Here is a 21,870-nt window from a genome sequence, read left to right as displayed (position 1 = left end):
ATTTAAAGAGGTAGACTTTTGGTATGGAGAGATTTGCATGAGGTTCGCTTTAGGAAGAAAATGACCCAGACAGGCAGGATAAGGTGATATTTGAAGCTTCTACAGTTTGGGAAGAGACAAACTGAAGGCAGACTGTGTGTATTCTACCGTGGACAGTGTTAACCCTGAGTTTGTGTTCTGGACACAAAAGTTCAGCATCCTGAAAAACCTCAGCTTTGTTCTTTATTTTTTTTTTAAGGGTTCTCATGGCTGTCAGCTTTAAAATGTATTTATTTATCCAGCTAACTAGACATTTGTGTCTTGCCTTTCCACCTCCTAAGAAACCCTCAAGGCAGCTTACCTTTGATTGAATAAACAGGACACAGTTGCTTTCTTTAGCCTTCCTTCTCCCCACAGAGGTGGTTGGTGGATCCCCATGAGGGGAGAGAGGCACAGTTCAGCTCCTAAAGGCATAGAAGGCAGAAACATATGAGATCTTAGAAGCCGGTGGGATTGCAAAGTAGGGCTTTCTGTTGCCAGGCAGTGGGGGCTTCAGTGCATCTCATCTTGCTATTTTGCACGATTTGTAGAAACTGAATAGATTTTGGAAGGCACAATGTAAAAATGCTTGATTTGGATCCTCTAGACCAGGGGTGCCCAAACCCCGGCCCTGGGGCCACATGTGGCCCTCGAGGCCTCTCAATGTGGCCCTCAGGGAGCCCCCAGTTTCCAATGAGCCTCTGGCTCTCTGGAGATTTATTGGAGCCCTCACTGGCCTGATGCAACTGCTTTCAGCGTGAGCTGTTTGCAAGACCTTCAATCACTCATATAAGTTCATCTTTAATATATTCATTTATGTAAGCTTATGTAAATTTATTCAAATTTTAAATGTAAATTAATTCCCCCCCCGGCCCCCAACACAGTGTCAGAGAGATAATGTGGCCCTCCTGCCAAAAACTTTGGACACCTCTGCTCTAGACCAGGGGCATAAGACCCCTTTGCTTTTGTTAGCATGCAGATTTAATGTATTGATTTTTAAGCAGAAGCAATACACTCTGTAGGCTGTAACCGATTGATGTTCCAGCTTCCCAATCCTGGGCAGTGAATTGTGTTTGACTTGCATGAATTTTTCCCTTTCCAAGTTGTTCCTTTTGGCTGTTAATGGAATCTCTTCTTCCTGGCAGGCGGCAAGTGGATGCCAATGGCAAGGAATCCTGGCTAAGCAACAGCACGTACTGGAAGCTGAGAATGGAGCCTGGCTTCAGCCATATGGACAGTGCGGTCTTGTGGTAGCCACGAGCATCTGCAGGAGTGACTGTGCCTTCCTGCCATCCCTCCATTGTGGGGGAGTAGACAATAAGGGTCCCCTGATGGATAAGCACAAGGTGATCAAGGCATGCAATCCTGGAATACCAGCACTGCAAGGAGGGGGAGAAATGAGTTTTTTTAACGCCATGCACTTCCAAAGCAACCCTCCCATGCGTGCACCTGAGATAACACACCTGGTCCACCTCCCTATTCTCGCACTGCTGCCTGCTGGCTAGGCAGCCCTCGGTGGAGCCCTGGACTGTTGCGGGTGCCAAGGGGAAGCACTTTAGCATTGCCTGGATCAAAATGGACTGAGGCAGAAGCGAGGTGACGAGTGGCATTGAAGGCCCCCCTCAATTGACTCACAAGTGGGAGAAACTCTGATCGCAATGCCTGCCTTTTGCTCCAGCCATAGCAGCAAATCAGGAAAGAACAACAGGGCAACAGAGTGAGCTGTTTGCACACAGGAGCCTGGATATGGGAAAAGCTGGGTCCTTCTGTGGTGGCTGCTGGCTTCTCTCCCCCCCCCTCTTTTTTTGCTTCACATTCCTTTCAGGGGAGTTAAACTCTCTCAAGCAGCTCTGAGATTGTTATAGGGCAAGGCCTGGCCCAGGTTAGGGATTCTCCCTCTAGGAGCAGATTGTTTGTGGAGGTGTGGCTGGTAGCTCTTGGAGCGATACCCTCTTTTTTTCTCTCTTGAGGTGACTGTAGCAATTGGATGAAGGTTCTTGGCCTCAGGGATGCCGAAGTGTTGGTGCCCGCGTGGTACCTCAGGCCCAGCCAAACCAGGACCTTTTCTCTAGCAGAGCGCCTTAAGGAAGCACTCCTGGAGCTGCCCCATTGTAGGGGCCAAGAGCATGGAACTGGGCCAAGGCGCATATGTTTATCTGTTCTGTCTGTTTGTATCTCCTTTTTGTTCTTTGGGAGCATATGTGTAGGCCCCTCTCATTTTGTCCAGCATTGAAGCAATAATTCAAACAACAAAGGAACCAACTACTAGTGTTTCCCACAGTCCAGTGCAGGAAAGTGGGGTCAGCCATGACAGCAATTTATACCTCAGCATCACACTAGGGTGTCTCAGTGTTTGAGTGAGAAGGCTTGGACAGGAATGGCAAGTCCAGGGATGATACCTGATGCCACCCCAGGACTGTCAGGACTGCCACAGTATGCCAAAAACAAAAGCCCCTTTTGTCGCACGGTTTTTACAAACCAGGAAATGCAGGACTTCCGGTTTTATTTAAAGGGACGACGCAAATGAAGGAGCTCCATGTTAGTGGTTCCTTTACATACAACCCCAAATCCCGCACATTCTTATTTGGAAAAACTGTACGATGGAGCATGGTAAGGAAGTGGATAATGTGCTTCCTGCTTGTTTTTAGTGAGCAGGAAGTGGACCAATGCAGTTCATGTTTGCAGCAGGCTGAAGGGAGGCGGCAGCAAGCTTGGAGTGAATTCCCCAAATCCACCACTCTCTCACCACTTGACACACCACCCCTCCGCCACTTGACGCAAGCCTCATCAGCCTGCTTTATGGCTGGGCCAGCACTGGCCTTGGGTGTCTTTCTGGGAGAAGAACAAAATAGCAGAATGAGTAGTTGGTAAAGTTCTTGAGGGAGGGGAAGAGAAAGTCTTTCTATATCTGTTCCCTGAAGGCCTGTCATATAAGGGTTTTTTTTTCCTCATCTATGGCGAGAAGATTGCAGAATAGTGTGAGGCTTGGGTCCTGTTTCTGAGGTGGGGGAAAGGGAGGAGGAAAGGAAGTGAGTTCTGGCTGAGTTTGCAACAGGCATGCACAATGTGTGACTCACCAGGCTGAATCCAGCCCACCAAGCCATATATTGCTGCCTGCCAAGTCCCTGGCAGTGCCCATTCTTTATGCAGTTTCAAGCAGGCAGCCAAACTGGAGATTTATTCAGCCCTACAGTGGGCTATCATACGTGGATAGCATTTGGCTTGGTGAGCTACAAGGTCTGCAGACCTAGCCTACAATCTATTTTCACAGTTTGGTGCTCAATTTGTGGATTTTTGTGTTCTGTTTTGTTAGTTGGTAGGTTGCTTCATTCCACCCCCCGCCCCCCATCATTACAGGCAGGAAGTGACTGGAAAATCTCTGTGTCTTTGCGGTCTTGCAAAATTCAGGCACAAGAATCATGCTGAGCTTTCAGGTCCATTTTTTGAGTCCCTGATTCTTGGCGCACTTGTCTGATTTTTCCCAAAATTATTAAAGTGTCCATCTACTGCCGTTTCCCAGCTGCTGCTTTGCAAAATCAGGGGGAAGTGAAAGGCTGATGCAGCCCTTGTCTTCCTGGATTCCAGCTATGGAACCAGGGCAGTCTAGTGGTTGCACCACATTTTTTTAAAAACCATTCTGGCTTGGGGGATCTTTTTTTGAGAGGTCACTGGGAAGGAGGTGAGGCTGAGGCAGGCCTTTTCACTGCCTGGATTCCAAGGTAACAAAAGATTACCACTGTGCCACTCAACTATCCCATTCACCTTTCATTGGGCAAGCATGTTTCTCAGCTATTCTTGTTTACTGAGCCTGCCTAATGTTTTATGTGGGGTTGGTTGGGGTGGGCAGCGCATAATTAACAATCTCTAGTAAAACACTCTAGTTTCCTTTCTTGCCGAGGGGCAGGATGATGGGACATTTCTTCACAGGCCAGTATTGGTAGGTCTCCAGTCTGATTTGGGGCTCAGGGGAAGAGGAGGCCGGAAATGTGTTTCTTTCTGTGAGGTTTCCACACTGTGCAAGGGATTGAGGCACCCCTTTGGCTCATGGAACTGAGTTGTGATCCCTGTTTTATGGGCTACTTGTGGAAAGGGGTGTGGTCATAGCTATGTGGGTGGGTGGGAAAGTTCCGCTTCCTCCTGTTTTGCCCCCTTCTGAAGATTCTAGGCCTACCCACTCCAGTAAGTCTCCTGTCTGTCTCTCCATCCTTCTCCATATGCTGGGTGTCTTTAGTGTTTTGTCTGTCCGTCCCTTGAAGCAGGTCAGCCTGCGCTTGTCCTCGTCACCCGGCTGGTCCGGTGCCGAGTTGCTGCTCCCTCTATTGTGTCCACGTCGATTGGCCTCTGTTCTGTCCTCGTGTTGTGGCTTGGAACATTCCACGGCGTGTCCAATAAAAATATTTCAGGACATTTCAATGAGGTGGTAGCCTTTTTTCTGTTCATCCTCTCAACCGGCGCTCTCAGCGTTCAGTTGCATGTATCCAGTACAAGCCACAATTCAATAATGACAACAACAACAGTACATATACCACCATCAGTGTACAGCAGTGGTTCCCAGACTGTAACCGTTGCTCCCCAGCAAGCTGCGGAAACCAGCCAGAGGAGTCGCAGAATCCTCACAAAAAGCCTGCCACTCTATATAATGCACACAATAGTAGCCCTGCTACCAATGGCCCAGTAGGTCAAGGAAGCCAACAAAAAAAAAGTTTGGGAACCACTACTATAAAGTATATGGCATTTTACACAGAATGAAAGACAGATCCCTGCCCCAAGGAGCTTTCAATCTATATAGCTGTAAGAGAAGCAGCAGAGGCAGGAAAGAGAATTGGAGATGGGGTAAGTAGGAGACTAATATGTTATTGTTTAGTTATATATTCCTAAACTTAAGTTGTGGAAGTCAGGAAAGACATCTAAGGCCTTGGGCCAAAAGCTTCATAGAAAAGATGGCTTTAAGGAAGGATTTGAAGGAAGTAAGGAAGGAGATACAGTATTGTTCAGATGCTCTGGGAATGCTTCAGGAGCATTCAAAAGCAATCAACAGGCATCACCTCAGTCTTATGTAGGGCACCTGTGGTAAGGTAGGTTAATTGCATTATGCCCATGGGGATGGAGGCTGAGGCTTGCCTAAAGCAATATCTTGAATTCATGGCTGTGGAAAGATTTAAGGCAAGGGGTTTCTGGCCCCCTGTGCCTTACAACCTGCATGGGGATTGACACTATCAAAGCTCAGTTTGGCAGTGGAGTGCTGTTCTGCTAGATTCCAAGGCCAAGCTCTGCCTGGAGAATTATGCCCACATTTAGCTAATTAGCACCCCTTTTTCACCCAAGAAGGACCCTGGTTCTGCCCTGCAGTCCTATTGAACCCCACCTCCAGGGTAGCTCACCTGTTCAACCTGCAGAGGTCCTCACTCCTGCCAGCAGCCTTTGGCCACTACAGCAGACTCTTGGTCCTCAGCAGGTCTTGGGCACAGCACCCACACACCAAACTGTGTCTCCAGCAGTCTGTTCCAGCAGTCCATTAGTCACAAAGTCAGTCAGAGTATCCAGGGCAAAGTCCAAAGTCAATAAGCCGTCACAGTCTGAGGTCAGATTCCAAAGTCACTAAGCCCAGTCAGCCTCCTCTCCAACCTGCACTCCTTCTACAACCCACCAACCCTTCCTGCCTCAGGTGCTCCTTATATCCCTGAGGGCCCTTTTGCCTTCAAGTGGCTGCAGCTGTGCAGCACACTCTGCTGGATGCCCAAGCCTTACCCTTAAAGGAGCCACTGCTGACACCACATCTACTTTCTCGCCAGATCTTCTGCAATTCCAATACAAGTGCATCAACTCCACTTCCTGGAATCTTTGCAGGGTAAAAGGTTGCAAGGGGAAGCTGTGTTTTTCCCTTGCAGGACTTCAGATTGGCCATAGCTTATCATTTGGTGATCTCCCCATTATATTTAGAGTTTCTAAATATTGAGAACCATTGCACCATTGGTTCACCATTGCACCAATATTGAGAATATTGCACCATTGAGTTTCTGCACAGAAGAGCTAAACACTTGGGATCCTGGAATGAATCCACTGGGGTAGCAGCAGGCTTTGGTTTGAGCGTGAGCCTCAGCAAGGATAAATGAGCTAGGAAAGACACTACCACCCAAACAGTTGAAGCAAGACTGTTGGAAAATCCTGTGGAACCGCCTGGGACTAATAGCATGCTTGTTACAACCCTGCAAGGTAGGTCAGTATTATAATCTCCATATTGCAGTCTGGGAGTGAAGCTGAGTGAGTTCCAGCTTCACCCCCAGTTTACCAGATTGCTGAAGTCATCCAATGAGTTCCATGGTAGAGACAGGATATGAACCAGGGGCTTCTCAATTCAGCTTCCAAGTTCAGCCTCTTAATCGCTATGCTAGGTCTCTAACAAGGAGGTGATTTTCTTGATATACTCTCATCCTTATAGGCCAAAAAGGATGAGACCACATCCATACTTTGGGGCTGGTGGAAGCCCAAAGAAACCTCTCTTAGAAAGTTCCGTCTCCTCTTTGCAGCTGGCAGCAAGGAGAGAAGCAAAGCCAAATAGCATCTTTGGAACAACTGTATATAGTGACAATACCTTTGACAGAACACATGACCCTTCTTCCCAGTGTTTCTGTCAACCTCTGGTTGACAGTCTCAAGCCGCAAGACAATTTATCTGTTCTCACAGATTTCCACTTTGCAGGCAGTCAGAGAGGAAATATGCACATTTTCAACTTACAAAATCCATAGCATGTGTGAAATGTTCTTTCAGGTTCGAGTCTAGCCTCCACTCTGATAGGCTAGTTTTCTATGTGTAGGATCTGGGGTGCAGTGGGGTTCCTATTGAGCCCCCCCCCTCCAGTCTCAAGTGGTAGAGCCCAGATACAGGTATAGCACCTTCAAGAGCAGTAGGCCCCTGTGGAAGTACTGACTGCTGAAAGTGGGGTGGGGTAAAGCAAATGGTTGGCACAACATACCTTGTCTCACTGGCTGAAAAAATTCAATAGAAGTGAATAGGTGATTTTTTTTGGGCTGTCTTGTGAAAGGCACAGAAACGCTGCATTAAACAATGTCAGCTATGTATAAATTCTGCCTACTGAGTCAGATGGTTGGTTCATCTAACTCAGTGTTTCTCAAATGGTGTCAAGCCCATTTCAGGTGCCATTGTGTAGCACCTAGTTCAGCTGCCATTAAACCTATTTTTGCCCAGCTCACAGGTGTACACATTTGATCCCTGTTGCGTACATGCAAAGTTGGGCAAAAATGGTTTAAAAATACAGGGTACAGAGCTGCTGGGCAGGGCAGCTCCGGATGGGAGAGAGGTGTGGTGCTTTGCCCTGAATAGAGAAGGGATGTTGGAAGGGGGGGGGGGGCTGTGTGGTTGGAGAAGGATCCAAGTCTGTGTTCTGCTTTGACTTCCAAGCTGAAATGTTTGAATTCTGGTTGGCAACCTTCAGTCTCAAAAGACTATGGTATAAGCCTACAGCACCCGGTATTCCCAGGCAGTCTCCCATCCAAGTACTAACCAGGCCTGACCCTGCTTAGCTTCCGAGATCAGACAAGATCAGGGATCTGCAGGGTAACTGAGCTATGCAAAACAACAGCATGAGTGTACTGTGTAATCGGACCTTTGGCTATTTGCGGCTTAGGTTTGAAGCCTAATTTGATGATGTCCCTTCCAGCCATGACGTCATTTCCAGGTTAATGACATCACTTCCGGTAGGTCCTGACAGATTGGCATTCTACAAAGCGGGTCCCTGTACTAAAAGGTTGAGAACCACTGATCTAGCTTATTCAGCACTGACTGGCAGTGTCTCTCCAGCATTTCAGACAGATATGTTTCCCAGCTGGAAATTTCAGGGAGGGAGCCTGGGTCTTTCTTCATGCAAAGCAAGGACTCTGCCACCATGATACAGTCCCTCCTCTGTCCCTCCAAGTATGTAAGGCCTTGGCAGACCACTGGATACCGATTGCCCTCCATCTGCTTGAGTAGCCCCCCCTGTAAGTCATGTAGGACCAGGGTCAAAACTGAGATCCTTCCAAATCCAAGAAACACACGGCCCATAACCAAAGGGCTACACAGTGAAACACACACAGACACCCACAGCTTTACAGTTTATTTAAAGAAATTCTTAAGCCAAAACAAACCCCCACAGAGAAACCTGTACATTGCTTTCAATAAATATTTGCATGGTGTGATTTTTGTTCAACCTGAAAAATAACAATACAAACAAAGAAAAAAAGAGGATTCCCCCCCCCCAAAAAACCACAAAGACCATTGTGTCTTTACATCTACTTTTTTTTGTTCTGTTTTTTAAGAGTGTAAACAATTAGAGAGAGCTTCACAAACTCCCACCAGCACCTCCCCCAACCCCCCAAAAGAGGCTCAGAAGGAATTGCCAAGCCACGAAGAGCGCTTAGTAGGGGACCGTGACCCCCCCCTTTTGATTGTCTAGCATCATAAATTCACTTCAATGAGTCACCATCAAGTCTTTTCAGGATCAGAGCTTTTAAAATATCACTGAGGCTGGGGGGGGGGCCTAAAGGAAGTGGTTGAAGGATTAAAAACACATCCTGTATCCTCTTGCCATTCCATAAGAGAATTTATTTTGAGGGGAGACCCTTCATAGCTACCTGCTTTGGGATGGGCACACTGTGATGTGCTTGCTCCATTTGAAGTAGCACAAGACCATGTTCTGGCAGATTGCCCCTCTCTCCTCCCCCCCCCAAAGAAAAAGGTTGAGAATGTGTACCATTGTACAGGTGGCTAAAGTGTGACTAGTGCTGCAGTCCTTGCCACAAAAGGTTTTTTCCCATGGGTGATTCCTCCCATTGTGCATGTATTAAGAAGTTGCTTTCCCGCTTCTCTGCAATCTCTTGGTTCACTTTTGCACACCTGCTGGGGCAGATCTGCCCAGCTGTGTCTGCATAGCTTGCAATTGCTAGGTTGGGGCACTGAACTTTTGACTAGCATTCTAGCCTGCTGATCGGCATGCAGAAAGCAAAGGAGATGGAGCAAGTCTTTGTACAGTAATGTGGCACCAAGAGCCCATTTTATTCAGTTTAATGGCCAAGGAGCTGCTGCATCAGCATCACTCAGTTCAGAAGCCACAGTGGTGTGGTTTCTGTCCCAGAAGGAAAGAGAAGCATCACAAGGACAATCCTTCCTAAGCCATAGGTTTTTGGAGATGCCTCCCACCTGCCCTTGGAGATATTATTGAGTGGGAAGGAGCCCACTGCCAGCAGCTCCCACATATCCCCAAAGGCAATTCTGGAAGAGGGCTACGCAGTGGCGTATCTAGGGTGTGGCAGATGGAGACATCTATCCTGGGTGCCACTTGAAAGGGGCGCACCAGGTGCTGAATTACCCATATTCTCCCAATGGTGCGTTTCTGCACCAATGGTGCAATTTTGCACCAGCTTCAGGGAATCTCCGAAAAGAGGTAAATGCCTGCAGAAAGAATTGAAGGTGTTTTTGTAGACCTGAAACAGAGGTGTTGCATATGTGCAACACTGGTAGGAAAAGGAATCATTTTTTGGCAGTACTATCCAGGGTGCTGACATATAGATCCTTATCTAAATCCAAGTCAGATGCTGATATCACCCAAGAAAGTATTAAAAAAAACACACACACATGGATTTACTGAGCACACAAATTCACTTGGTGGGCCAAGGCTGGCTTCCCACCCAATGATCTCCCCCTCTCTGTGTAGTCTGCTGAATAAATTCACTTTGTGGGATGAATAGGGCTGGCTTCCCAACCCATGATCTCCTCTGTCTGGACAGGGGCACAATTTCAGTGCTTGCCAAGGACAACATTTTCTTTAGCTATGCCACTGGGGCCATGCTTGGGACAAGGTTTTGAACTTGATTGTGTAGCAGAAATGGTAGGACACAGGTATAAGTATGCATACCTGGCATGTTTACACAACTCATTATGCTGCAGTAAGAACCTCCAGCCCTTATTTTCACCTCTGGTTTGTCTACATATTCAAGGGGTGATTCAGCAGCTGAATGGGTAAGAAGACAGACAACCCTGCCTAGTACGGTCACAGCTCTTGTGTCATTGCCGTCACAACACAGCAGATAGATGGTGGTGATCTCTGGCACTTGCTTGAAAAAACAGCAACCCATTTCAGGAAGAAATAAGGAAATGCAGCCATCATCCCTTAGTGTTTCCTGTTTAAGCACACAACAGTTGTTACATAAGAACAGCCCTGCTGGATCAAACCAAGAGCCTATCTAGTCCAGCTTCATGAATCTCACAGTTGCTCACCAGCTGCCTCAGGGAGCACACAAAACAAGGTTCCTGCATCCTGTTGCCACTCGCATGCAGAGATAGGCTATCTCTTAAACCCAAAGGTTGCATATAGTCCTCATGGCTTGTAACATATGATGGACTTGTGCTCCATAAATCTGTCCAAGCCCACTTTAAAGATATCTAGGCCAAGTGCTGTCACAACATCTTGTGGTAAGTAGTTCCACAGATTAATTACTCACTGGGTAAAGAAATATTCTGTTTCTCCCCCCCCCCCCCAACAATCCAAATTATGATTGCTGTTCGATTTAAGTGGGGGGAACAACGTAGTCCTGATCCAGTTCTAACTGTGCATAAACAAGATGGTAAAGTGTGACTAGTTAGCAAGGAAGGGCCTGGGGGGATGCAGGTGCAAATGCGCATTCCACTAAGGGCCATGCAAAGCAGCTAGGCTGCAACCTTCATCCAATCCACATCTCATTTATGCCACGTATCAAGTTTATGTTACAGCAAATACAAGCTTTGTTGTTGTTGTTTTGGGGAGGCTGAAATTGCCACAGGGAGGGCTTCAAAATTTTGCTCTGGCTGCATTTCTGACCCCGATCATGGTCTGTCTGCCTGTCCCCGTGTACTATGAAAAGTAGTGAAAGCTTTCATTGGCTACCATACCCCTGGCCAGGAAGCCCTGCTTCTTAATTCTCAATGTGCTGGCCATGCTTGCTTAGTGCAATTTGGCTTGTGCTCACAGGCACTCTGAACTTGTCATATATTGTCAGTGGCAGCTTCCCCCCCCTACTGTAAATAGTGGGTGGGGGCACAAACGAGATTGGAAGTGCAGCGAGTGGGGGGAGTTCTAAAGCTCCCCCCCCCCACTGTTTGCCCATTTTTGCATGCCCTTTGTATGCTATTCAACAACAACAAGAGGGGTGGGTGGGAAGCCAGACCAACTTACACGCTGTCAGAACATGTCATTGGCTGTAAATTTGACAAGCTGACACCTCACATTACTGCCTTTACAGTCATCAAGAAAATGTAAGGTTCATTATTACTTCTTTTTTAAAGCTTTTCCTCCAAGTTGAATTTCAAAGGCAAAACCAGAAAGTCTTCAAAAATTACGGTGAATAACACAGGCCTGCAAAATTGAGGGTCAAAAAAATTTTTTTGTACAAATTTATGGTGGTTTTATATGAATCTAGGGTGCTGATTCAAACAATGGCATCCATTTTGCCCGACTGCGTCTAGTTTCAGAGGTACGGCAGCGCCTCATTAGAGAATGGTTCAAGCCACTTTCTTGGGAGGAAGCCATGGTGTAGGTTTCCACATGAGGAAGCTGCTTGACCCATTCACTAACAAGGCTATGCTGTATCTCCAAAACTGGACATGCCATTTTTGGAATCAGCACCCCAAATATACCAAGGAATCGGTCTAATTTTTAAGAGAGCAAAATGTGTGTGTTGACCTGCGGAATCTCGTTTGAATTTGGGCTACGTTTTAGAACAGTAAGGAACGGCATTGTGATTCTCCCTTCAAGTGCAGCCTCAACAGCAGAGCCCAAAGGCAGAGACCTGGGGATGGAAGCAGAGCTGTGTACGTACCAAGGCCAATGGCGCGGTTGTGTCTATGGTATACGTTTCGAGTTAAGTGCGCACACACGCTCGAGGTGCATGCTTGTTTCTCGTGGCACACAGGAGCCAATGCACAGACATAAAAAGAGAATTCCAGAGCCCAGAATGACACATGTCCTTCAGTGTGGGCTTGCATATGTATATTCAGTGTGACTTCACATTTCACACAAGAAGACTAGCACCTAGAAGTTGCTGGATGGGGATGGGTCTGACTAGAGAGGACTTGTTGCTAAGCCCAAGAGATGCTTTTGGCAGTGCCATGAAAGAGAGAACTCCCCAAAACAAGTAGGCATCCCTTATTGCTGGGTACCCTGATATGACTGGGAGGGAATTAAATGCCTAGGACTGCCCTCTCCTTTCCCCTCATGTCTCTGTCTTTTGTCAGTTTCCATAGAACCCAAAATAGCCACTGTCACCTCCTTCTTTGTCAAAGAGGTCGCCGTTGCGGATGGGTGGTGAGCTTTCGGCGCTGGAGACATAAGGAGACACCCGGCGACGTTTGCACTCGGCTTCGTACAACCCCGAGTCCGAGGAATCCGCAGATTTCACTGAGCCCGGCTCAGCCCAGCCCTCACTGTCCTTCCCTTTCTCATCACCCACTGGCACCGCCTGCAAGTCTCTCATGGGCCGGAACCAGCTCAAGCCTCCCGGGGTGGGCTTGGGATGGTGATACTGAGCTGGAGAACTCCAAGTGGCGGGGGGACCGAAAGGGTGCTCCTGGTAGTAGGGCAACGGGGGATGTGGAGAAGCCTGCAGAGCAAAGGGCTTCACCCCGTAGGGCATAAATTTGTTCCCTCTATAGTCGCCCTCGTAGGTGCCGTATTCCAGGGGGGCTGTTGGCGGCTGCTGCGAGGCAAAATACCAGTGGTGGGTATCCTTGGGCTGCAGGGGGAGTGGGGCCCGCTCCCTGTTGTAGAAACGGCTCTGGGGTAGCGCGTACTGATCGTGCAAGAAGGGCTGGAAACGGCTGCCTGTCAAGAGCTGCTGGCAGCTGGCTGCACTGGGCGGAGACGGGGTTGTGCGGTCTCCCTCTGTTGCTGTGTACATCCTGGAGGGGCAGCAGGAAGGAGAGAAAGAGAGAGGATGTGAAACGGGATGAGCCAAACAGGACTACAGCTCAGGAGATCATAGATAAGGGGACCTATCCCAGGAATATGTGAAGTAATAAGAGAAACTTTGATGTGCAGATTCTTTCCTTCAAGGCATGGCCATCATTGGGAAGAAGGCCAAGAGCTGTGGCATCCAGGCAGACTTGAGTTCCGGCAGATCTCAAGTTAGAAATTAAATGTTTCATGCACCTTGGAAATGGGACAACCTGCTTGGGGGGGGGGGGAACATTTAAGTCAACGCTTAGCTGTTAGGGTTAAGCCCTGGGACTTGAAAAGGAACAGAGTGTGCCTCTGAACATACACAGACTGCATTTGCTGCCCCACCACATTGTCACAATCAGATTAAAAGCCTCCAGAGTGGATGGCTTCCAACTCAGTGGTTGTAGTTTCCAGCCTCTTTCAATTTTTCTGAGAGCAAGCTTTCTTGGCATTCAGGAGAGAGAGGTACTAGAGGGCAACGCTGGATCAGCATCCTCAGACTTGGAAAGTGCTTCCCCTGATTTCAAATGTGTGAGGTTAATTATAATTAGTCATAGCAACAAAAAGTTCTCTGCACATACTCAGTCTCATGTAGCTTGCCATTTCATCACCTCAAAATATGAGCTGTAGCGGTCAAAACAGGTAAAGCCCTATTTCAAAATTAAATGCCGCTGGGTGCTTGGGTGTAGAAGGCATCGATGGAATCCCGTTGCGGCCTTCGAACTTCTGAATACACGCAGCTTATCCTTCAACTAAATGGTGCCTTTCAAACCACAGCAGCTCCAATAAATACTTGTTTCTAAACAAAGAGGTACTGGGATTCACACTTATTGACAAGTTGTTTTTCCTGATCTGGATGCCCATTCTCCCAGTTCCAAATGTTTGTTGAAGTGTGTCAGGGGCTGGGGGAGAAAAGGCATGATACACACCCTAACAAAATTAATGTTACATGTGTTAACATCCTTTTCACATATTACATGGCAGCAAACCTGTGTGCATACTTGACAAGTGCTGATGCTAATCTTGGTTGTCTGGTAAGTGAACCTGTATATGTTTCCAAATATGTATCTGTCATATTCACACATTATATTTTTAGGTTTACAGCTACCAAACAGTAGATCCGTTGCCAGTAGATCTGTTTCTCAGTCTGGACAAACTAAACCATGGTTTGTACTAACTATAGCTTAAAGCGCGATCCTATCCTGTGCTGGAATAGGCAAGCCAGGAGGCTTGCGTTGTATCCAGTGCAGGATAGAGCCTCCATTTTGGGCGACCAGCCTCACACAGAGGCTCTGGATCCGGTGGAGCAAAGTCTCAGGGAGATTACCGTATTTATCGGCGTATAACACGCACAGGCGTATAACACGCATCTTCATTTTAAGAGGGAAATTTCAGGAAAAAAATAAGGGTAGCTGCATTCTGTACAACGCCAATCATAAGTAGTGAGGCATTTCCCAAACGTCAGTATTTCTTTGCCCCCACCCCACCTCACCTCCATCTCTTCCCCCACCCCACCTCACCTCACCTCAATCCCTCCCCCTCCCCTCCCCAAAGAAAGGGTCTCCACTTACCATATTCATCAGCTGCCAGCGGCTGTGATAATATGCGGCGGGCGCAGCGCTGACATCACGTCACGACGCTGCGCCGCCGCTAGGCACTATTGGGAACGGGATCCCTTAAAGAGGATTCCGTTCCCTGGACATCGGCGTATAACACGCATACATCATTTGCCCCCTATTTTCAGGGGGAAAAAGTGCGTGTTATACGCCGATAAATACGGTACCTCTTACCACACACAGGTTAGCATTCCAGCTAACAAATTTCTTCTACAAATCGGGTAAGAGTGCTTGCAAAGTTTTTAAAAAAATGTTTCAAAACCCTTTTGTGACACACCAGAACTCGGCTCCCAACCCACTGATGGGTCCTGACCCACGGTTTGGGAAACGCTTAGTGTTTTGCAGGGGTAGAGGAATGCAAGCTTTCAAGTTTCAGAATTCTGAAGAGAGTTAGGAAGTTGAAGTATGGAAACTGACACACTCCTCCCACCTTTGGACCAATGTGGCAGCCACTAGTTACTAAACTATCTATCAGATCAGATGGCATTCAAGTGGAACAGGCACTTACGAATCAAAGTTGTCTCGGAAGCCTTTGGCAAAGGGATTGTGGTCTATCTTCAGCTGGGTGATCTGGGGGGAAACAAAGAAAGGAAAATGACAAAGTACTGATTTGTAAGGCTCACCCTCCACACACACACAAGATACATACATCATAGCACCCTATGCACTGCCTTATCTTTATGCCTTGCCCAGTGGTTTCCAAACTTACCAGGGTCACAGTGCCCCCACAGCCTCCCTGGTCAGCTGGGCACCGCCATCTTGGACTGCACGAAACGTTGTGTGATCCAAGATGATAGTGCCCAAATCTCATGAGATCTCTTGCAATCCAAGATGGTGGTACCCGGGAAAGCTGGCAGGAGGGGCCCTGAGGCACCAGAGTGCCCAGTTTTGGAACCACTGCAAAGCTTTCATATACTCATCACCACTTCAAAATGCCATCATGGGATTAGAAAATATATTCAGACCAATCCAGTCAACATCAACAAGTTTGGGTGCATAGATTTGTTGTACTGGTTGCACAACACTCACAAGCATCTACTGGTTAGTACCTGTGTGTCACTAGCAACAAGTAATACAGCTTCCCTTTCTCCATGCTTGTGCAATTTTCTAATTTTTTAATGATTTGCTCCAAGTTCAGGGCCAACACTAAATGCAACTTTTCCCATTGTCTGGAAGGCTTTATTATTTCATGACTGATCAGATATATTCCACTCACTCATACAATTGGTTCATTTAAATGTTTTGCTAGGTGTGTGGGAAGGATTCACAAAAAAGTTTAAACATCATGGTAATGTATGAACATGATATTTAATAGACCAGTGGTTCTCACACATTTAGCACCGGGACCCACTTTGTAGAATGAGAATCTGTCAGGACCCACTGGAAGTGACGTCACGACCAGGGGTGACATCATCAAGCAGGAACATTTTTAACAATCCTAGGCTGCAATCCTACCCAGACTTACCCAGGAGTAAGTCCCATTGACTGTTCTTGTTGAAAGAACATACATAGTAGCTTGTTAAAAGTACAGGTCTGTAACATTTCTCCAAATGCAGTCACATACCATGGTAGCGTCAAGTCTAATATATTAAAAATAAAATACTGAAATGAGTGGGGACCCACCTGAAATTGGCTCGCGACCCACTTAGTGGGTCCTGACACACAGTTTGAGAAACACTGTCATAGAGAATAGTGCAGTGGGAGGCCAGTTAACAATAATGAACAATAAACTCAGTGGGAGATTGTGGCTACAATCTAATTAAAACAACAAAAATGTTGCCGATAATTGACTGTATTTGTACATCTCTGTTTTCTGGGTTGTTGAGCCACCTTAACTGATTTTTTTTCCTGGATAATTCAATGATTAGGAGTTGTTGAAAACATTTTATTTTACTCATTTTTCACATTTTTATACCACCTTTCCTCCAAGGAGCTCAGGGTGGTGTCCATACTTCCTTCCTTTTGTCCTCACAACAGTTGTGAGGCTGAGGCTGTGAGATAGGTGAAGCTGAGAGAGAGTGACTGGCTCAAGGTCACCCAGGAAGCTTCATGGCTAAGCAGGATTTGAACTTAGCTCTTCCAGGTCTAACTCTAGAACCACCGCACCATCTGGTTCTGATATGATAATCATGATAATTATGCGATAAGCATGATAAACGTGATACAGTAATCATATTTCACACAGGTTGCAGTGCAGTCTTCAGTAAGCACCTTCTTTTAATGTCAGATGAGTAGGTAAGTACACCTGGAGACTTATATATAGACTGTCCTTGTTAAAAGAATATACATAGTAGCTTGTTAAAAGTACAGGTCTGTAACATTTCCCCAATGCAGTCACATACCATGGTAGCATCAAGTCTAACATATTAAAAATAAAAGACTAAATGAATGGGGACCCACCTGAAATTGGCTTGCGACCCACAGTTTGAGAAACACTGCTAAAGATGGTTTACTGTTTATTAATATTTTTTATTAATAAAAAAATAAAAAAAATTCTGTATTTTACTAATATTATGCATTTTTTCTCTTTGTTGTTTTATGTTTCTATGGACACAATCCAGGGGCACCCTTGGGCCAGCACAAGTCCCTTGTGCCAGCCCAGGATGGCCGCAAACTAAACATGCCTTACGGCATGTTTGCGCATCCTCAGGAGTCGGCAAAGCTGGTGTGCAGAGCCATGCCAGCCTGCGGAGGCTGATAAAAGCCAACGGAGGCACTGAGCCTTGCATCAGCCCAGCTTGCCTGGATAGGATATCCTTCCAGCGCAGGATAGGATTGTACCCTATGTTATTTATTTGTTTATTTCCAATAAAGAGAGAAAAATAAATGCTGGGGTGAAGAGGGACAGTCGCTCTGCTTCTCCTCACTAAATAGAAGAGGATACTCCTGTAGAAGGCACTTCTGTGCCCAGTAAGCAGGGGTATGTAGACTTGGTCTTCCAGGAAGATTTGAGCTCCAATACCTTTCTATTAATAAACCAAGCACTGCGATTAATTATGACTGTTTAAAAGAGGAATTCGGCCCTCCACATCACACCCCTTGCCAAGTATGCTCTGCCTCTTAATTCCAGGTGTACTGGGCTACAAACACTTAGCAGACAAGGAAATGCACTCTTACCTATCTTGCTCACAGGCACTCTCAACTTCTAAAATAATTTCCCAGGCAGACTCTTGGCAATGACAATAGGTTGGAATGGGGGGTCTGAGATTACTGATTCCACAGTTAGAGCACAGCCAGTGGCATAGCATGGGCAGGGCAAGAGATACATTGTCCTGGGTACCATGCTTAGGAATGGTGACAAGACCTCCCAGACGCAACCGGAAGTGCCTTACAGTCACATCCAGGTTTTTGGAGGCACAGGGAGGCCTCAGAAGGCCTCCTGGAAGCCATAGAAAGACACTTCTGGTTTTCTGTGAAAACTACAGGTGCATTTCTTATGGGCCAGGGGGGAGTGTTAAAAATTTTTTTGGTCCAGGTGTCAGATGCCCTAAGCTATGCCACTGAGCGCAGCTCTATTCCCAGTCCCAATACAGATCAATGGTAGCCTGGTTCCCAGAAACTGATCACCTTCCCACCCTTCTATAAACCAAAACGTAACTGTTGTGATCTTAAGATACGACATGTCTGCCTTCCCCTCTGCAAACTCACATCTGCGTTCTGGTATGCTGTAACGGCGATGAACTGAGTCTCAGGAAAGGTGAAGGTCTGGGTGCAAAGGGAGGGGTGTACCTCATCCACTTCACCCTCCTTGGCCTCGGTGACATGTAGCCGTGGCTGATACTTGTGCAGGGACTGTAGCACGATCATCTGTTAGACAAAACACGACAGGATTCACTCACATGCGATTCAACTGTTGTGCATCCTCTGTGATGCTGCCATTGCCCTGGTTTTGCAGCACAAAACTTGGCCCAACCAAATTACTTACACCAATCCTGAGAGCTGTCATTACCTGTGTGACATTGTTGGACGCGCCTTTGTTATTGGTGAGCTTCAGCTTCCCAAAGGAGATCTCCTGTCGCATCCAGTGGGCTCCAGTGTTGGGAGAATCTGGATGCATGTATGTCCGATTCCCTGTCAGAAAGATGGCATTTCTGATTAGCATCTCTCAGATTTCCTGCCTAAGTCCAGATCAAAGTGCAAGGGCAGAGCATGTGTGTGCATGCCTAGTGCCAGACCACAGAATCATAGGGCACATCTATACTACATACATTTAAATTGGCACGAAACAACATTAACCTGACTTCCTATACAAGTCACTGGTAGGCATTGGTAGACTGTGAAGCTACTAAGAATTCTCTGTTCGATCTACTCACAGAACTACAGTTCCCAGGGTCCTTGGTTAAAAGTCATGACAGCTAAGTAGGGCTAAAACAGATTTTAAAAACTGCAGTGTAATCATAGTTATGGATTTGCAAGAGAGTCAGTGGATGATATCATCCAAAGGTCCTATCCTCAAATAACCTGCATTATATCTTGGAAATATCATTCCACAAGGGGAAGGATGGGGTAAGACTCACAGGAAGCTTTCTGTTGGATGTATTCAAGATTAAACTGAAATTTTTATGCAGAGTCTAGAGCAGGGGTGCCCAAACCCCAGCCCTGGGGCCACTTGCGGCCCTCAAGGAATTCTAATCCAGTCCTCAGGGAGCTCCCAATCTCCAATGAGCCTTTGGCCCTCCAGAGACTTTCTGGAGCCCGCGCTGGCCTGATGCAACTGCTCTCAGTGTGACAGCCAACTGTTCAACCTCTTGCGTGAGCTGTGGGATGAGGGTTCCCTCCACTGCTTGCTGTTTCACATCTGTGATGCAGAAGTGGCAGCAAAGGAAAGGCTGGCCTTGCTTTGTGCAAGGCCTTTTATAGGCCTTGAGCTATTGCAAAACCTTCATTCATTCATATAAGTCCCATCTCTAATATATTCATTTATGTACATTTATTCAAATTTGAAATGTAATTTAATTCTTTTTTTCCTGGCCCCCAACACAGTGTCAGAGAGATGATGTGGCCCTCCTGCCAAAAAGTTTGGACACCTCTGGCCTAGAGAATGAACAAACCCCTTAAATACTAATCAACAATTATTCTTCTTGCTATCCCCCTTTGCTTAAATAGGTAATTTGTATATTGAAGAGGATACTGTGAAAAGAACAGGAAGAGTATTATCCAACTGTAAATCTTTTTCCTTCCTTTTTCTTTTTGACGGACTGGGGAGTCCGTCGGAGTATGGCAAGTATGCCTTGGAGTATGGCAAGTATGCCTACTTGCGAGTAAACGCACAATATGGCTCACTTTCACTTTCCATAGGGCTCCATGCATTTTTTCCTTCCGGTTTTTTGGCCATAACTTTTGAACGAAAGGAGTGATTTCAATTCTGGTTTTTGCATTGCATTCCGCTGGCCATTTCGCATCCATCGGTGTATGGCATGATGTGGTAGCTCCTAACCCCACAATGTTAGCGCATCCTCCCCCCAGGGTACGTCACCCCCCCGGCGTGTCACCTGGTGCAGCCCACACCCCCCTAGCGATGCCAGTGCCCCATGCGCTCAGGTATTTTGAGGTGTTTCAAAGACTTTAATACTACATATCGAATTGATTTTTCATCAGATTATAGTAACATAAATAGCTTTATCATTCTTTCATTGTAAATACCCATCATTTGCACAGCCTGTATTTATTTATTTGCCTTGATTTGCAATGTTAGTGATGAGAGATAAAGGAAGAAAAGGATTAAAATGAAAGACTGTCTCCCCCCACCCCCCTGGCAGCAACTGTTACCCTGCACATGCCCAATCTCGTCTGATCTCGGAAGCTAAGCAGGGTCAGGCTTGGTTAGTACTTGGATGGGAGACTGCCTGGGAATACCAGGTGCTGTAGGCTTATACCACAGTCTTTCGAGACTGAAGGTTGCCAACCAACCACCCCTCCCCCAATCCAGGTCAGCACAATCTTTCTATCTCATACACTGATGACAAAGTCCCCATCTGGAGTCCACCGAGCCTTTCCTTCCTTCCTTCCTTCCTGTGTACCTTGTGCCAGATGAACTAAGTCTATTACTGTGAATGTGAGACTTTTCTGAGAAACCCTGCAGAGGTCTAGCAACTCCATCTACACTTAAGGAGCCACACAAGCAGAGGTGTAACACACTGCCCGAGCACGCGGGGAAGTGACATCATGACATTACATGACATCATGTCATGTGACATCACTTCTGGGTTCTCCCGGGAGGAGGGGAACTTGCTGCAGTAGCTTCGCACCCCCTTTCCTTCTTCTGTGGAGGTTCCCCTCATGGAAGAAGCCTCCACAAGATAAGGAAAGGGGGCCCAAAGCAGCCGGCACCTCATCCATGAGGAGCCTGAGGCAGTCATGCGCCCCTTGGCATAGCACCCCACGCAGATGCCTCTCGGGCTCTGCCTGAGTTATGCCTCTGCATGCCAGTATCAGCAATCTATACAGTCAAGTCGAATACTCTGGACTGTTTTTGTAACTGCACCCCTGATCTGCTGGAAGCCACAGTACCACCCCATGGCACATACATCAGAATGGAGCCAGCAGTTCCCTGACTGTTATTAAAAAAGGCCTCAAGTAAATTCCAGGTCTGAGTCTAGGAATATGTGTATTTTTCAGAATTCTTTATTGTTATGACCAGCATAAAATATCCATACAATCCGACAAGGAATATGTGAAGTATTAACACAAGTACATCTGAACATGTACAGAGTGTTTCCTCTTATCTTGGGAGCAGTGGCGTCCCCAGGATTTGTGTCACCTGATGCAGGACAGCAAGTCACCCCCCATTATGAACCTCCTCCCATGCAGTGGGCAGTGCAATGCGCCAGGCAGTGAGCATGTTGATGCAGCATTGCCCCGTCCCACCAGTTTTCGGTTATTACTTTTGCTAGAACAGAGATATTTCAACGTGGTTTATTTCACTGTATTCTGCATGAAATTCTGCTTGAGACTAAGCTCCTCTCGGAAAATACTGTAATGCAAATCCCATTTCAAACTGAAGGAGATTTGCTAGAAGAAGAAATAATCGAAAAGGCTAGCACCAAGGTGTTGTTCACTGTACCACGCTGTTCAGATGGTAAGACAGTGACATTTCTTACCTGAGCCACTAGAGGGAGCCATAGCTCCTGAGAATAGGATAACATTTGGAAGGGTAAAGGTGAGGGGACGAATGGACTGTGGAAAAGGTCTTTTCCTTTCCAAATCTTTTCAATAAAATTTTGAGAAACTTGAAAAAAAAGGAGATAAACTAGTGTGGTGATCTTATTA

The 21,870-nt window shown here is 46.7% G+C and overlaps 2 protein-coding genes and 1 pseudogene across 2 annotated transcripts in view; 2 read left to right on the top strand and 1 right to left on the bottom strand.

Moving 5' to 3' along the window:
• OSBPL7 (oxysterol binding protein like 7) overlaps positions 1-4,374 on the top strand; it is a 46,453-nt gene extending 42,079 nt beyond the window's left edge. The window contains exon 24 of the mRNA XM_066627947.1: positions 1,164-4,374. Coding sequence (XP_066484044.1) covers positions 1,164-1,272 — 109 coding nt within the window. The 3' untranslated portion in view covers positions 1,273-4,374. The remainder of the gene's footprint in view (positions 1-1,163) is intronic.
• Positions 4,375-12,278: 7,904 nt separating this feature from the next.
• The window catches only part of TBX21 (T-box transcription factor 21), a 53,181-nt gene continuing 43,589 nt past the window's right edge, over positions 12,279-21,870 (bottom strand). Inside the window, exons 3-6 of the mRNA XM_066628913.1 lie at positions 18,551-18,672; positions 18,250-18,408; positions 15,110-15,171; positions 12,279-12,945 (exon numbers count right to left, since the gene is read on the bottom strand). Coding sequence (XP_066485010.1) covers positions 12,279-12,945; positions 15,110-15,171; positions 18,250-18,408; positions 18,551-18,672 — 1,010 coding nt within the window. The remainder of the gene's footprint in view (positions 12,946-15,109; positions 15,172-18,249; positions 18,409-18,550; positions 18,673-21,870) is intronic.
• LOC136654536 (5S ribosomal RNA) lies at positions 20,356-20,472 on the top strand (annotated as a pseudogene).

This window comes from Tiliqua scincoides, chromosome 5, assembly GCF_035046505.1.
Source record: "Tiliqua scincoides isolate rTilSci1 chromosome 5, rTilSci1.hap2, whole genome shotgun sequence".
NCBI lineage: Eukaryota > Metazoa > Chordata > Lepidosauria > Squamata > Scincidae > Tiliqua > Tiliqua scincoides.
The sequence above is the reverse complement of the archived record's forward strand: the minus strand, read 5'-3'. Positions and strand labels throughout refer to the sequence as shown.